General features: G+C 41.7%; 1 protein-coding gene across 4 annotated transcripts; it reads right to left on the bottom strand.

The window, feature by feature from the left end:
- Positions 1-432: 432 nt before the first annotated feature.
- Positions 433-12,028, bottom strand: lrrc56 (leucine rich repeat containing 56). Of its 4 annotated transcripts, none has more exons than XM_071503447.1 (13): positions 11,817-12,028; positions 10,083-10,261; positions 9,561-9,648; positions 8,894-8,954; positions 7,613-7,709; positions 6,900-7,097; positions 3,904-4,081; positions 3,578-3,808; positions 3,389-3,456; positions 2,669-2,811; positions 2,325-2,530; positions 1,305-1,656; positions 433-1,052 (listed from the first exon to the last, which is right to left on the bottom strand). In XM_071503447.1, the coding sequence occupies exons 2-13, from the start codon at positions 10,245-10,247 to the stop codon at positions 875-877; spliced, it is 1,965 nt and encodes a 654-aa protein (XP_071359548.1). In that variant the 5' UTR covers positions 10,248-10,261; positions 11,817-12,028; the 3' UTR covers positions 433-874. The 4 variants fall into 4 exon arrangements, with proteins under 4 accessions (XP_071359548.1, XP_071359565.1, XP_071359557.1 ...); XM_071503464.1 differs by lacking the exon at positions 11,817-12,028 and adding an exon at positions 10,531-10,863 and having other exon boundaries at positions 1,305-1,599; XM_071503456.1 differs by lacking the exon at positions 11,817-12,028 and adding an exon at positions 10,515-10,858.
- Positions 12,029-14,052: the final 2,024 nt, after the last annotated feature.

Raw genomic sequence — 14,052 nt, forward strand, 5'->3', positions numbered from 1 at the left:
AGAACATATAAACTCTGTGGAGTTGATTTGTTCCAGTCCATTACTCATATTGTGTATCTGCCAATACATCATGAAACATTTCTCCTGTATTAACAGCATGCAAAGATAAAGCTTGCATGCTTTATGCTTGTATATGTATATTGTAGATCGCACTTTCTGAAGTAGATGCCTTATATGTGGACATGTAGAGAAAAAAAAGGAATGAATCTTGTCTTTCAAGGAGGAGGATTTGAGGGACCGTTTCCTTGATGTGAGTCATAGTATTTGATTTAACATTTACAGATAGTGCCATCAAGTGGCAAAATGACACTATTACACCATAAATATCAGGACCATCACCATCACTACAGGAAACCTTGGCTAAATTAAGCCTTTACATTTTATTTAACTCACAGCTAAGAGTTAAAGAAAGAGAACCATGACAATCTGAAATTAAGATTTTTTTCATTTTTTATTGTGTAAAGTACAAGGTAGCGCTTGAGTTACAATAATGAAACATTTAAACCTGAGAAATGCAAATGTGAGGTATTAATTACATCCCACATTAATTTTCATCTAGCTAAACACAAACTCAGTAGCATTAAAGGGATTATCTCATTATAGCAAGTCCTCCAACTACACTGTCACTCATGTTATTTACACAATTGCTAAAGGATGCTGGTGTGTTGGTTCCAACAGCAGTGGGACTGCTTTCAGTAACTTTATGAAGTCTAAGACAAAATACTGGTAATCCCAACACACCTCAAAGCATGGTGGGAGTGAGGTTCAGAGCAAATTTCTCTAGAATGGCCTCCATGCTACCCTTCTTTTTATTGAACAGTCACACAACATACTCATCACTGACAAGGCAGCAGAACATCAGCCCACTCTGGTGTCAGTCTGGGTGTGAGCTCCCTCTGCAGGGCTGGAGTATGTGGTGCTGGTGATGTTTCTGTAGAGCTGCCCTGGCTGTGTGTGGACGAGTAATCACTGGTCTGTCCAGAAGTTTGGACATCTGAGGACTGTGACGGTGCTTGTTGCCAGACTTTACACTGATTAAGTCCATCTCCATACTGAAAGACAGGGAACCTTTCAGATTTAGTAACCGTATTAATTCCTCCAGTTCAATTCAACATTCAAATCAAAGAATTCAATATTTCAAATCAGTTATTTTCCAAAATGCATTATATAATAGAATTAAGACCCACAATTCTAATAACATATGCTACAAAGGAGAAATAACCTGAGAATAAAATTATTATGTTTATACTGTATACATACAATGATACACTGATATACAAATGTAAGCTCTAATAATGTCATACCATGAATCCACAAGCCCTTCACCTAGGGCACTCGTTGGTGGCCGGGGAGGTATGTGTTCAGCCTGGGGTGACAAAGGCACATTGGTCCCAGTCACATGCTGGACCTTCTGGAGCGTCCCGCCTATGTCTCCTGCTGTTGTACCTGTCCCATGAGAGCAACCTACTTTGCTAGAACACGGTAAATGTTCTGATTTGGCCTGGCTAAGTCGAAGCCTGCGTGTACGAATCCCTTGTAGATTCTGTCTATCAGATGCTGCTGTGGCACTGACAGGGGGAGAAGGGGACAGCGTGGTGTCTGAGGACAGGGACAGTTGAGCCATGTCAGGGAGTAAGGCTTCTCTGTGATACAAGTCTGAAAGCAAAGTCATTACAAAGGGTTCAGTAGCTGCCATTAATGTCTGTTATCTGCTGGTTTATAATCATTTGTTATGGCTTTGTTTGTTATGGCTTTAACAGCGGGGCCAGCGGGGACTGAGTGAATGATCATAATTCCACCATTGGTGAGACGAATGCCATGTGACTGAGCTGGAGTTTTTCCTATTTGCCGTTGCACTTTCAAAATGAATTGACACAAAACATTTGTATTTGGATACTTTATAACCTTCACTATTGCAAGGTGGTCTCAGTTGGGTTCAGTTTGGTTCGTTGAGACCACCTCTCGAGATCCGTGTGTCGGTTCATTTAACCTGTGCATTGTGAACACAAAGTGCTTCAGGTTTGCTTTGCCTTTTGCCGGTGTAACCATGACTGCTGGTAAGACTGTTGGACGAGGAGTAGTGTGGTCTGAGGAAATAGCAACTTTGCTTCCCAAAATATGGAACAAACATATGAAACAGCAACTTCAAACCAGCTGACACTAGGCGGAATGCAATTAGCCTACAACCCAATCCAGCCATATACTATGTATTAACCTTACAGTAGATGTTGTTGTGGAAGGACTATCATCATTTTTTTATATTCTCTCATAATCCCAGTCTTTTTCTAAGCAACAGGAAGCTCATTCATTCAGTGAGTATTCACCTGGGGAAAGAGACTGGAACGAGGAATCTGGTGAGCCAGTATCTAGGCTGTCATCATGCTTCTCTTCTCCATGTTCTTCATCACTACTGTCATTCCTCATACCACCAAAGCCTTCCTCTTCATCATCCTCCTCCTCCTCTTCTTCATCATTGTGCTGAATAACCAGGACCTGTGGTAATCTTTCTGTTTCTAAGGCCTGGAGTCGCCTGTAAAATGAAGCAGAAGGACACTGGTTGTATTGGTTGGTCTGTCATGGCAAGAGGTTAAGAATCAGCTTTTATATAATTTAGCGTGATTCCAGCTTGAGAAAGAGAGAGAGAGAGAGCTGTGTAAGTACATAGTACCTGCTGTGCTGTTCCCTCCAAGCTCTAAGCTCTGCAAACACATCACTGCGTTCTCTAGCATCAGGCTCTTCAAGGTCGTATGTGTGTTCCGGTACATGGGTGGGCAGGTCACAGGGGGTGAAAATAGACCTGGTGGGTGCTGTCTGTGAGCCAAAAGAGAGGGAGAATAAGCATGAAGGTTTGAGGGGAAAAATAACCAAAAAATAGAAGCCTAAGCGTTAAGCACATCAATTATGGATATACACCTGGGTAATACAGAAAGGTAGAGCAAACACAACAGGGGCAGGCTGGACAGGAGGTAAGAAGAAAAGAGAGAGTGACAGCAGCGGTGTGTTTATGCCAGTGTGATAGATCACATGGCGGCGGCAGCGAGAGCCCCATCTGTCAAGTCCCTCTGACACTGCTGCACCCCTCACACATCTCCATCCCCTGCATCCTCCCACCGCTGTGCCAGACCTCTCAGGTTTCTAATAATTAGCTCCCTTTGTTTATACTGACAAGATATTAAAGAGATGAGCTGCTGGTGCCAGACAGCCATAATGGCCTGCCCATAGAGCTTGTTCTTTTCAGTGGACACTAAATGCTCTGCTGTGTTGGAAACACTGTGCGAGAAATTATGGATTGGTGCAGATTAATTTGATAACTGATCTTATTTTTCAAGAACAAAATATTTTTTCACTGAGTTGAAGGAATTCCGTTGTTCCAACACAGACCACATACCCTCAGTTTCTCTCGCCTTGCTCGAATAGCCTGGACTGGGTTTCCACAGAACAGGATCTTACCAGCTCCTTCAAAAATCAACAGAAAAGAGAGGGATTTTTAGTAAATCTAAAAAAAGTAAAGTCTTTTATAACAAATAAGTCCTCTTGGTGGCACTGTTGAGTAAAGACTGTTTAAAGGCTCTTAAACCATGTGTCATGATGCTGGTCTCTGTTTCCACTGCTGCTAGATCTGAGTCTGCAGAACCAGGTCTGGATCCAGGAGGGGACAGAACTCCAGGCCTGGTCGCTGACATGGGTCTGGAGCCAGTGCGGGGTCTGGAGCCTGCTGATGAGAGTGGCCAGACACAGGAGTGGCTGGAACCAGGGCGCCTGGCAGAGCTGGGTGTGCTATAAGGACACACACTGTCTGCTGTCTCCTCTACAAAAACAAAAGTGAGTGACCCATTAAATACATGGGTGTAATTAACTGGTCTGCAACGACTGACTCAAAACAACATGTACATACACACACACCGTCTTCAGTAGCACCCTGAGAGGGGTTGCGGTCTCTGATGGAGTTTCGGAGAATGGCCCAGTCTTCTCCCATGGTGCTGCTGCAGCTCAGCCCATCCTCCTCCACCCTTACATCGTCAAGGTAACATAACTGAGGGACCAACTCCCTCACTGCAGCCCGATATCTATAGTCTGCAGTCTGGGTAGAAGGGAAGAAGCACAGGGAAGAAAGAGAAAGAGTAAAACTGTAGCATTGGAAGAACCAACGTGGAGTAAAAATGTGAAAGGCCCTCTGTAGAGCCAGTGTTTGGTTTGTCTGTGCTGGTCTGTGCTGGTCTACTGAAGAAACACAGCAATGCAACATTGTGGACTCTGTTGAATTTGACCCACTCCCAATGTAGATATGAAGGGTTCATTCTAAGCTAATGAAAACAAAGATTCTTAGTTTCATCCTGCACACTCTTCCTATATTAAATTTATGTGTAAAGTGTAGAAATTGCAGTAATGTGCAGTCTGTGCTGGTCTACTGAAGAAACACAGCAACGCAACATTGTGGACTCTGTTGAATTTGACCCACTCCTAATGTAGATATGAAGGGTTCATTCTAAGCTAATGAAAACAAAGATTCTTAGTTTCATCCTGCACACTCATCCTATATTAAATTTATGTGTAAAGTGTAGAAATTGCAGTAATGTGGAGTCAATGCAGAATGTAGCTTGTGCCAGACTCAGGTATCTCATGGGGAGTGTATAAAGTGAACTTTAAAAATCTATTATTCAAGCATCTTATCATTTCAGATTAATGGTATGTACAGTATGTTTCCTTTTGTACAATAAAGCCATGAGTGCATTATGGAACTGGGTGATTTAAGACTGCCTAGTGTATAAAAAATTGTGACACATGCATACATTCCTGTTGTGTCCATGCAATGGTTTCAGTTGATGTGTTAGTTAGAATGATATAAAAGATTTGTTGTTGCTCAACATGCCGCATGTGTATTAAGTTCATCTTCGACTAATTTAATTAATAGACTACTCAGATCTGTGCTTGACATCAACTGATCCACTTAATGATGTACTTGGTACTCCATATTGCCCCGAAAAATGGAATCATTAGACTTTTAATCTAAATAAGATTCCATTACACCGTAAGTGCTCTGTAATTTAGCTATACTAAATAATGTATACCTACATAATATGGGCTACACGATTCCCCACGCATGATAAAGAACCAGAGTAAGTTGTAAAGGTGATTCTGGTCAGGTGACTCTGGCATCATCATTTTGACTCATATTAAAAAAAAAAAAAAAAGAAAGCATTGGTTTATAAAGTCAACCAAACCAGTGGTATGCTAGCAGTCCAAACGTCGGACAGTGCTAAATGTGTCAATAGTTACTAGTATCACATATTAGCCAACCTTCATGACATGTTTTTGACCATTATGAATTTGATTAATCTATAAAACCTAACCTATTAAAATTGAGGGAAGCTACATAGAGCTATGCAGGTTAATAACAAGTGCTACTGAAATCCACAATGGGCACTTAGCTTTGAGGTCTGGTCTTTTATCACCACAGAGAGAGAGGCAGGGAGGGAGGGGGAGAGAGAGAGAGAGAGAGCAGAGAGAGTCCTGTAAATCACTGATCCACTGAGTGATCAAATTAGAGCATGGCACTCTTGTCCTTCACCAAACCACACAGATGCAGTGAATGTAAAAGGGAGAGAAAGGCTGGCAAGGAGGAAACGAAAGAGAAAAGAGGAGGAGAAATAGGGCTGAGTGAGAGGAAGTAAGCAGATATTTGTGTGTGTTTGTGTGTGTGTGTGTGTGTGTGTGTGTGTGTGTGTGTGTGTGTGTGTGTGTGTGTGTGTGTGGTGGAGCAAGAGGAGTGATAGTTTGGCAAGAGAGCAAACCCAAGACCCCCTCAGTCACTACAAAGCACAGGCCTAATGCATATTCAGCTCAGCATCTCCCCTCATTGCCCCAGTTTCCTAATTAATGCTCGGCTGGTGGGTGTAAATAAACACATTCACAGTGGCCCAAAAAAATAAAAGCACAATGTGTCTCGAATCCATGGAAGGTGCAAATTCAGCTTCTAAGAGATCCAATGTGCACTGTAATTTAAAAATAAAACAATATGTCTATGTCATGGTGTCTCCACAGAAGAGTGCGTCAGTTATGTGGCTGTTACGTTTGATTTAATTTGATGCCTCCTGCTAACCCACTGCCCTGTCCGGTGTGTTGAAGACCCAGATACAGAGCGGTGACATCACATGGATACTTTCATGTCTCAGCTCCCTCTGATTACATTTTGGCCATTATCTGACAAAGCCACAAGGGCTAACGGCGCACTAGCACAGAAGACACAACTAACTGAATGATACCTAGATCAGACCCACAAGTTGCATTTGCAAGCTGGCTTTTACAACATCAACTGAATACAACACTTCCTTTTCAGGAACTCTGCCCAGCTCCTTGCTCAAGCATTTATACACCTCCTAACCGTTCTGTGTTTTGTTTTTTATATTTTGCCAAATTGCTGAGACTCAAACCCTTGCACTATCTGACATTGGTTCCTTCAAGATGTTTGATCCCATGGTTTCAAATGTACTCTCTTAATATGTTAATTATAATCTGGATACACACAAGAACACATAGAAACACAAATCTCCGTCAGATGTTGTTCTTGCGTTATTTTTCTTTCATTATCACGCTTGCATGATGACACACTAGTTAGTCATAAAGAGCTGTTGGTAAGTACAGTGAAGATACATGACTTTTGTACCTAATTTTGATTTACCCCGATCTCTTTCATTTCACTACTCTCTTGTTGGAAAAATGCTTATCTGTTCAATATATGTGCTGAATCATAAAGGACAAACAAGGACCCTAACTGGGGCAGACAGACAGGACTTAAACCATGTCTGTGTAACCTTATTCAAGTACAACCTCTTTTCACAGGTGGTGACAAATTTGTATTATTTAGTTTTATGTACAACATTAGCAGAACATTACCCTACCTGAGTGGCAGTAGGGTTTGGGCGCACACACACAGGATTTCCCTCCAGGGTGAGTGTCTGGAGTTTGCCACACAACCCCAGATACTGGACCTGGACTAAGTCATCCACATCATTCCCTTCCAGATCTAACAGCTGCAGGTTCTCCAGCATGCCAACCTGACTTAGGTCTGACACAGTGTTATAGGCAACATACAACTCCTGAGAACAGGGACATATAGTACAGACAGTGTAGATTGTCAGAAAAAAAGAGATGGAAAAAAAATGTGATTAGACAAATAGATAAACCAACAGACAGAATATGTGTTGTCCTGAGACAGAGTCAGTAAGAAAGGGAATATGTTAGACGCATACATTTATCTGTACAGTTATAATCTTCCCATCTCACAGAGATTGGGACCTTAAGATCACAACACCTCCAATAGCTAATCAACATCTATTCTAACATTACTTAGAAAATTTCAGTACTTGCTGTACAGATATGTGGTACTCTTACTGTAATTTATCACCAGTGCAACATGACAAATGGAAATGATGTGAAAGCTAAGAAACAAATGTAAAAACTAAAAATGAAAACTTTGTTCAAGAGTGCCTTGATCTTTCTTCTTTTAATCAATACACACACAGTTTGTCAAATCAAGATTTTTTTCCCATCAACAGTTGCTGAGTTGTTGAATTGTCTCTCTACAGAGCCATCTGTAACCTTTAAAGTCTACCTTAAGAGAAGAAAAAGAAGAAATGCCATCTAGGTCTTGAAGGCAGCAGTGAGACATCCACAGTACCTGCAGGTGGGAGAGGGTGGTTCCCAGATCTCTAAGGGGTTAAAATAAAATATATTTGATTTAAGAGGCAAAGGAAGGGAGTTACACAACACTATGATTCATGACAAAGACTATCCAGTCCCTTGGCCACTGCAGCTAGAAGCTCCTTCCTCTTCCCCAACATGCAGGCCTCTCTTCTGCCTCCCACTTGTCTCTATAGCACAGCCCTGCTCTGACCCTTCCAGCACAGGCTCATTCACTATATCTACAACACTGTTACACCCTCTCCACTACAGCTCCCACAGCCCAGAGCAGGAAATGCTATCAGAGGCAGTGCACGTCCGGCTGGCTCTGCTCTGCTCCTCTCAGGGTGGAGCAGACAGCTCCCTATCCTTCTGTTGTGCTCTCTTATCCCTCAGCAGTCTCTTGAGTAACAATTCTCCACCTGTCCTGTTATAAGGACAATGTACGATTTGTGTGTTTGAGTGCCCAGTCCTGTAGGTTTATTGCCTTCCTTCTATCAGAGTTTGATGACACTGCTGTGGCTGCAATCAAAGTGGAAACTGTGCATATTTCCTGTCTTTTTTTCTGGGACTGTCCACATGGATGAATCCGAAAGCTGATATGCCACGAACCCTTCTGTCTCCTATTGTGAGGCAGGTGGGTGAACCTGTTCTCCATGTGTACCTATCTCTAAGAATGTACTAAACAGAACATCTGTTGGCTTCTGGGTTACAAGCTTCAACATGCACCTCCCAGACAGAAACATCGTATTACAAGTCCCTGTTGGAAAACCTTGGCTGAAGCAGAGCAGTGCTCTACACCTGAACTTCTGACCTGCCTTTCTGCTTCAAAGCACTGTCTTTTTTTATGCCTTCCAAGTCCCCTCACTAAAGAGTGTCTTGTAGCACACATGTGACCAATGTAAAGCATGACAGTAATCCGCATGGGTCCATCCCTGCTCAAGGTCAAGTTACAGTTCTCTTTGAAGAAAGACCTGGACAAGCTTGCTTTCTTTCTAAACATAAGCTTAATATGCAATGGGTCATAATGTGACAGGAAGCACACATCAATAGCACAAATTCAGTTTTGTTCAACTTTGCATTTCACTTTTGGTTTCAGGATTTGAAACTTCTTGAGAATCTGTAAAATTCCATGAGCTAAGAACAAGTTGTTTTTCAAGGACTTGGAAAAAAACAAGACAATAGTATTGATGTTATGCAACTTAAAGCTTACCTTACTGACACGATTGTGCTGTTGTTCATTTTCAGCTGTACCAGTTTGGGCAAGAAGGCACCTAGAAGATCATCAGATAAACAAAAACATCTCTTTCTGTTTCACGTCATAGTTGGATGATTATTTTCCGGTTCAGTTCCAACGGCACTACATCATGTGTTCAACCTAAATCAGCTAAAAGGAGTAGCACCTATAGCGATGGTCTAGGCATGACTCATACATGTACAGACAACACTGTGTCATGCCTACACTAGTTGTGTAATCTAGGATTTTCTGAGGTAAGAGGTGAGCTTAATGAAAAATTTCCACCACCATTATCAGTTCATTCTAGCCCCCAGGTTAGCATACCTGACTGGAAATCTAGTATGGACACATAGTGTGCATTGGAGCAATTTATCTAGTTCTGCTTTGTGATTGTCTCTGTGTTTTCTTTTTCAACATCTATTGTGAATCATCTTTGTACACTGCATCTTAACATAATAAGAGTCACTGAATGTGTGGTTATGTTTGCATAAGGAACACTAGATATGAAGAAATAAAACAAATGCCAATGACAAACAGTGAGCTGTAATAAGTACATATGAAAACGTTGTACCTGTGCAATAAGGTTTGAAATAGTAAACCATGATTAACCTTTATGAATGCCTTGCTGTACTGTATATCTTACCAAAGTTACCCAGTGTGTTTTCTTGTGTGTCTATGCAGATCTCCAGTGAGGTCACATGAGAGAGGTCCCGAGTTCCACAGAGCGATTCCTGTGAGGAACGTAAATTATCAGTGCAACAGCTGACCTCTGACTGGCACACTGAACTGGATTTTGTCTTTACTTGACTTAGTTTCATTATTCAACATTCACCTTGGACATATACCTGTGACTTTGATGTAACAAATTATGTGAAGCCTGTTTACATGAAATAATTCTGTCTGCCTACCTCACCTTGAAACAGCAATCTGCACAGCCTGTGCTGCCACAATACACACATAATAATGTAGATGGGAAGCGTGCAGCAGATGTTATATCTTGTGTCCAGGCTGACATGTGCATTGTTATACCTTAACCCAAGTCTTGACAGAATAAGTTATGTTTAGCACACAGACTAAACAAATGAATCAAAGAAAGACAGGGTAGAGCATGGTGTATCAGCGGGATGAAAACTGACTGTATCCTTGGGCACTTCTGAGAACTTACCAGCCTCTCCGGAGAGAGGTAAAGCGCTACTGCTGTCTCTGAGTCTTCACAGGCTTTTGTGGCAGGAGTTGGGTTGACAAGGCCAGATCCACTGAGCTCGGTCACCAAGACTCTTGCTGTACCAGGCCGGACCTCCTGGGGCACAGATCCATGACAGCAGCTCATCTCTTATAGCTCACCTGAAATGTACAATACAAAAATGTCTCAACAACATGGTCGAATGGCTTTCTGACAAAGACGAAATACTGATTGCTACTATAAGTAGTATTCTATATAGGTTTTATTAAACTAGCATTAAATTAGCTAACAAACGAGCGTTATGTGCTTTGGACATACGCTGATAATAATGTGGAAAAAAAGGCAATTAATATTCCACTCTGAGCTAATTTCAATTAAATGTACTTCCAACGGAATATTACAAAGTCAATTTACCTAATATACAATTTACCTGTTGCAGGAAACTGTAGTTTAGAGAAACAGTCTACACATTTTACAGAATGAGAGCACTTCGCTCACAAGCAAAAGTTTGCTTGACAACCGCAGACGACTTCCTGGATACGGAACTGAGAGACCCGTTGTTCCCTGGGAAATGTAGTGCACATGAAACAGGTGGCGTAAAATAAAACGCTTTCAGTACAACACTTGAGGATAGCACACACCTACTAGTTATCCTAAATTGCGACTGTTATCAACGATTGGTTTGTAAAGCTCTGTTTCTCCTGCCACAACCCCCTGAACTGTCTCTGTCTTAACCCACCCACGGTGGTCTGGCGTTGCCTTCAAATGCTCGTTGCCGGCTCCGTGTTTGGAAATGTGTGCTTTCAAACTCACGTGGTCGCAATTATGATCATTTCAATGGATGAAAATACGTATGTGTCACAACAATCGTTCTCTTGTCGTCTGTTGATCTAATTTTCACACCAGAGCTGCTTTCCTGATGCAGTGTCAGAGTGAAGGGGAGACGTTACTAATGTGTTATTTTAATGAAACCTATAGGCCTACTGAAATGAGCTCAAGTGGAAAACACTTAAGTTGAGACAAAGACTGAGAATTGAAGCATAATAATCTATAATAGACAGAATTACTATAATTTTTCAAGAGTTAGCTTTCACGGAGGACGCTGAGGTTATGTACTTGGTAATTTCAGGGAATCAGGGGTTTTGATAAGGGGGGGTTCACATTCCACTATTCATATATGCTGCACATGCTGGGGTTTTTTTTTAATGCTGATTCTGATTTCTTTTATCAACAGCATGTCGTAAAATATGAGTGAATAAATTACAAAGGATTCACATTTTTCTACCAGAAGTACATCAATAAAGAGAGAGCTTATTTTAAAAAAAAACAAAAAAAAAAACACTGAAGCCATAATGATGGGGACTTTAAAATCCTGCAGTTTTCTATAGTCTAATAAAACAAGTAAATATGTTTGCAGGGAGATTTTTTTTTTTTTTTTTTTGTCCGTCATATTTAAGTGATATATTTTGTAAACTTTGGTAAAGTAGTAAACACAGGTTGGTGTCAGCCGGAGTGGGCATTTTGTCGACAGGAAGTGAACGCAGCAGTAACATGCATGGTAACCGGGGCGGTTCTATGTTTGATAGAGCTGGGCGTGGGCTCTCCACTCATCCCCTCTCCGCTCTCTGTGGAAGCACATTGTTCAACGCGGGCTCATTTTACCCACAACCAATGAATGCCTCGGTGCATTTTACCTATTGAAAATTAAACACTCACTGGGAGAGAATTAGGTGCAGATACCCGAGGACGGCGGGAAGCAGACCAAGAACATTTTGTTTCCTTCTGATTTCAGCTGAGAGGCAACAGAGTTGAAAGATTTTCTTCTTCTTCTTCTTCTTCTTCTTCTCCGGTATAAGAAACGTCGCTCTTGTCGCTAATTAGACGCCTGCTTGCTGTAAGTATGCAGTGCACATTCCTGTGTCCGAAATATGTCGGCAGCGACTGTATTTGTGTAATGATGTGTCCGATCTGAAAACGCTCTCGGTGTTTTTCGGACGCCGCTGGAGATTGCGGTCCGCTGTTAAAACATGTCAGATCGCTATCATAACATTTTAATTCACGCCCGGCGAGCTTTAACGTTATATGTCGAGCTCTACAACTCATGCTTTTTTTTTTTTTTATTTTCCAGCCTTCATGTATGGGGTTTTTCATAGGGTATGGAAATGACCTCCGTTTTTTTTTTTTTTTTGTTTTTTTTTTTAAAGAATTGTCTATTTTGATAAACAGTCTCTTTGAGTTTGGGGGGGGGGGGGGGGGGTGCAACTTGGTTATGGAGGAATTTCATTTGACCGCCGTGGATTTCCCCCCCTCTTCTCACTTTGAAAAAGAAACCGAAGGCACTCAAATGAACACAGCTGTAGTGGCGAAATGACTTTCCGCGGCCTGTGTTTTTGTCCAGGGTAAAGACAGTCTTGAGTATGAGGTTGCTGCTGCCGATAGTGGCCGCAGACAAGGAGGGTGACGCCCCGTCAGTCTGAGTAAAAACCGAGTGTATCACTGCGGAAGTTAGATTCCACTACAAGGCATTTATTAAAGCTGACATGGAATAATTTCTTTTTCTGGGATCTGTCCGTGAAAACAGTTTAGTAAGTTGAAAAGGAAAAAAGAAGGCACAGACAGCACTGACTGGCCATCACTCAAATTATGCCCATAGGGGCTCCCACACTAGAGGAAAAACAATTAAACAGGCGGACACAAATCTTTGTCAGAATTCACTGTATTCATCATAAAGAGCAGAATAACGAGCCCAAAGTAAAAGGTGTTTTTTTTTTTTTTTTTTTTTTTTTTTTGGTTATTGCTGTTTTGGCATTTAATTGTCACTGACTGCTGTTCATATCTCACTTTATCCACCACGACAACATCACTGTGGCTGATCAAAGCATCATATGTGAACAACATCCACATAGTATTTATCATGATCATGTAGGCTGGAGGACATTAGGGAGGGCCAGTGTTAGCATAGAATTTGACATCAGCGTCTGTAGCATTCAGAGTCAAGGTAGAAATTGAGGCAGCTGGAAAACAGCTGGAGAGAGTTCAGTTGGTGATGGAGGTGTGATCCATTGTCCCTTTCTCTGAGCAGCTGAAGCCTGGGTGCTGCCTAGCTGCAAGCCAAAATAAGAGTGGCCGTTCCGGATACAAAGATTTTTTTTTTTGCAAATGGCTACTTTTTGTGCTGCTTTCATGTATAGTTATTTACTTTGTTAAATGTGCAGTGTGAGGCTTGGAAATGACTCAAGGCCAGGCGTGTGCATGCACGTGAAAGGATTTTTATAGGTGTTATTGTTTGGGTTTCTTTGGAAAACTGATCAGGATCTTCTGCAGGTTAGCTGGCAGTTTTGTTTACATGACCCACAATATGCTTTCACAATTCACTTCTCTGTTTTCACGTGCCACTCAAACAAAACTGAAAAAGACTGGACAAGATTACTCATTCCTCCAACTGGCAAAAAAAAAAAGACCACTGATGAGTTTCGGGGGTGTTTGGTGTCTGATGATAAGCCTCATGGCTCCTCTAACTGGCAGGCCTTTGTGTGGAGGTCAGCTGGCCTTTTCATCTCTGCTGCTGCCTCCACTGTCTACCCAACCCGACAAGCTAAAAGGATGACCCAGTAGGGAAAAGGTCACTTGGACTCCAGTGCCTTTAAGAGCAATCTGTTTAAGTGTGCACTCATTTACTCTCACACATGTGCTCAGAAACATCTAAATGTTTGTATGGGACAAAATGATGAGAGGAGGAACTGTTTCTCTAAAGATTCTCCTTGAGAAAATTCACATGAGGACTGTCTTGGATAATTATTAGATGATTGGTCCTGTTTGAAATGGATCGTATTCTAACCACAAGATTCATGAGATAGACTTTATTAGTAAGACTCACTTTAAGCCATCATTTCCTTGTGTTTCCTTGGCCTCAGAAAGCAGAAGAGACATTCTTCAGCTGCTGGTCAACACG

Source organism: Trachinotus anak, unplaced genomic scaffold (assembly GCF_046630095.1).
Source record: "Trachinotus anak isolate AG129_WGS33_773 ecotype Australia unplaced genomic scaffold, CSIRO_AGI_Tana_v1 ptg000002l, whole genome shotgun sequence".
NCBI classification, from domain to species: domain Eukaryota; kingdom Metazoa; phylum Chordata; class Actinopteri; order Carangiformes; family Carangidae; genus Trachinotus; species Trachinotus anak.

What these genes read in the sequence shown, in the direction of transcription:
- lrrc56 (XM_071503447.1), bottom strand. Translation starts at nt 10,247, where the DNA reads ATGAGCTGCTGTCATGGATCTGTGCCCCAGGAGGTCCGGCCTGGTACA. An exon ending in CTTCTTTTTCTTCTCTTAAG is followed by an intron (nt 7,098 to 7,612) that starts GTAGACTTTAAA and finishes CCCTGTTCTCAG; the next exon opens with GAGTTGTATGTTGCCTATAA. An exon ending in GACCAGCATCATGACACATG is followed by an intron (nt 3,457 to 3,577) that starts GTTTAAGAGCCT and finishes TGATTTTTGAAG; the next exon opens with GAGCTGGTAAGATCCTGTTC.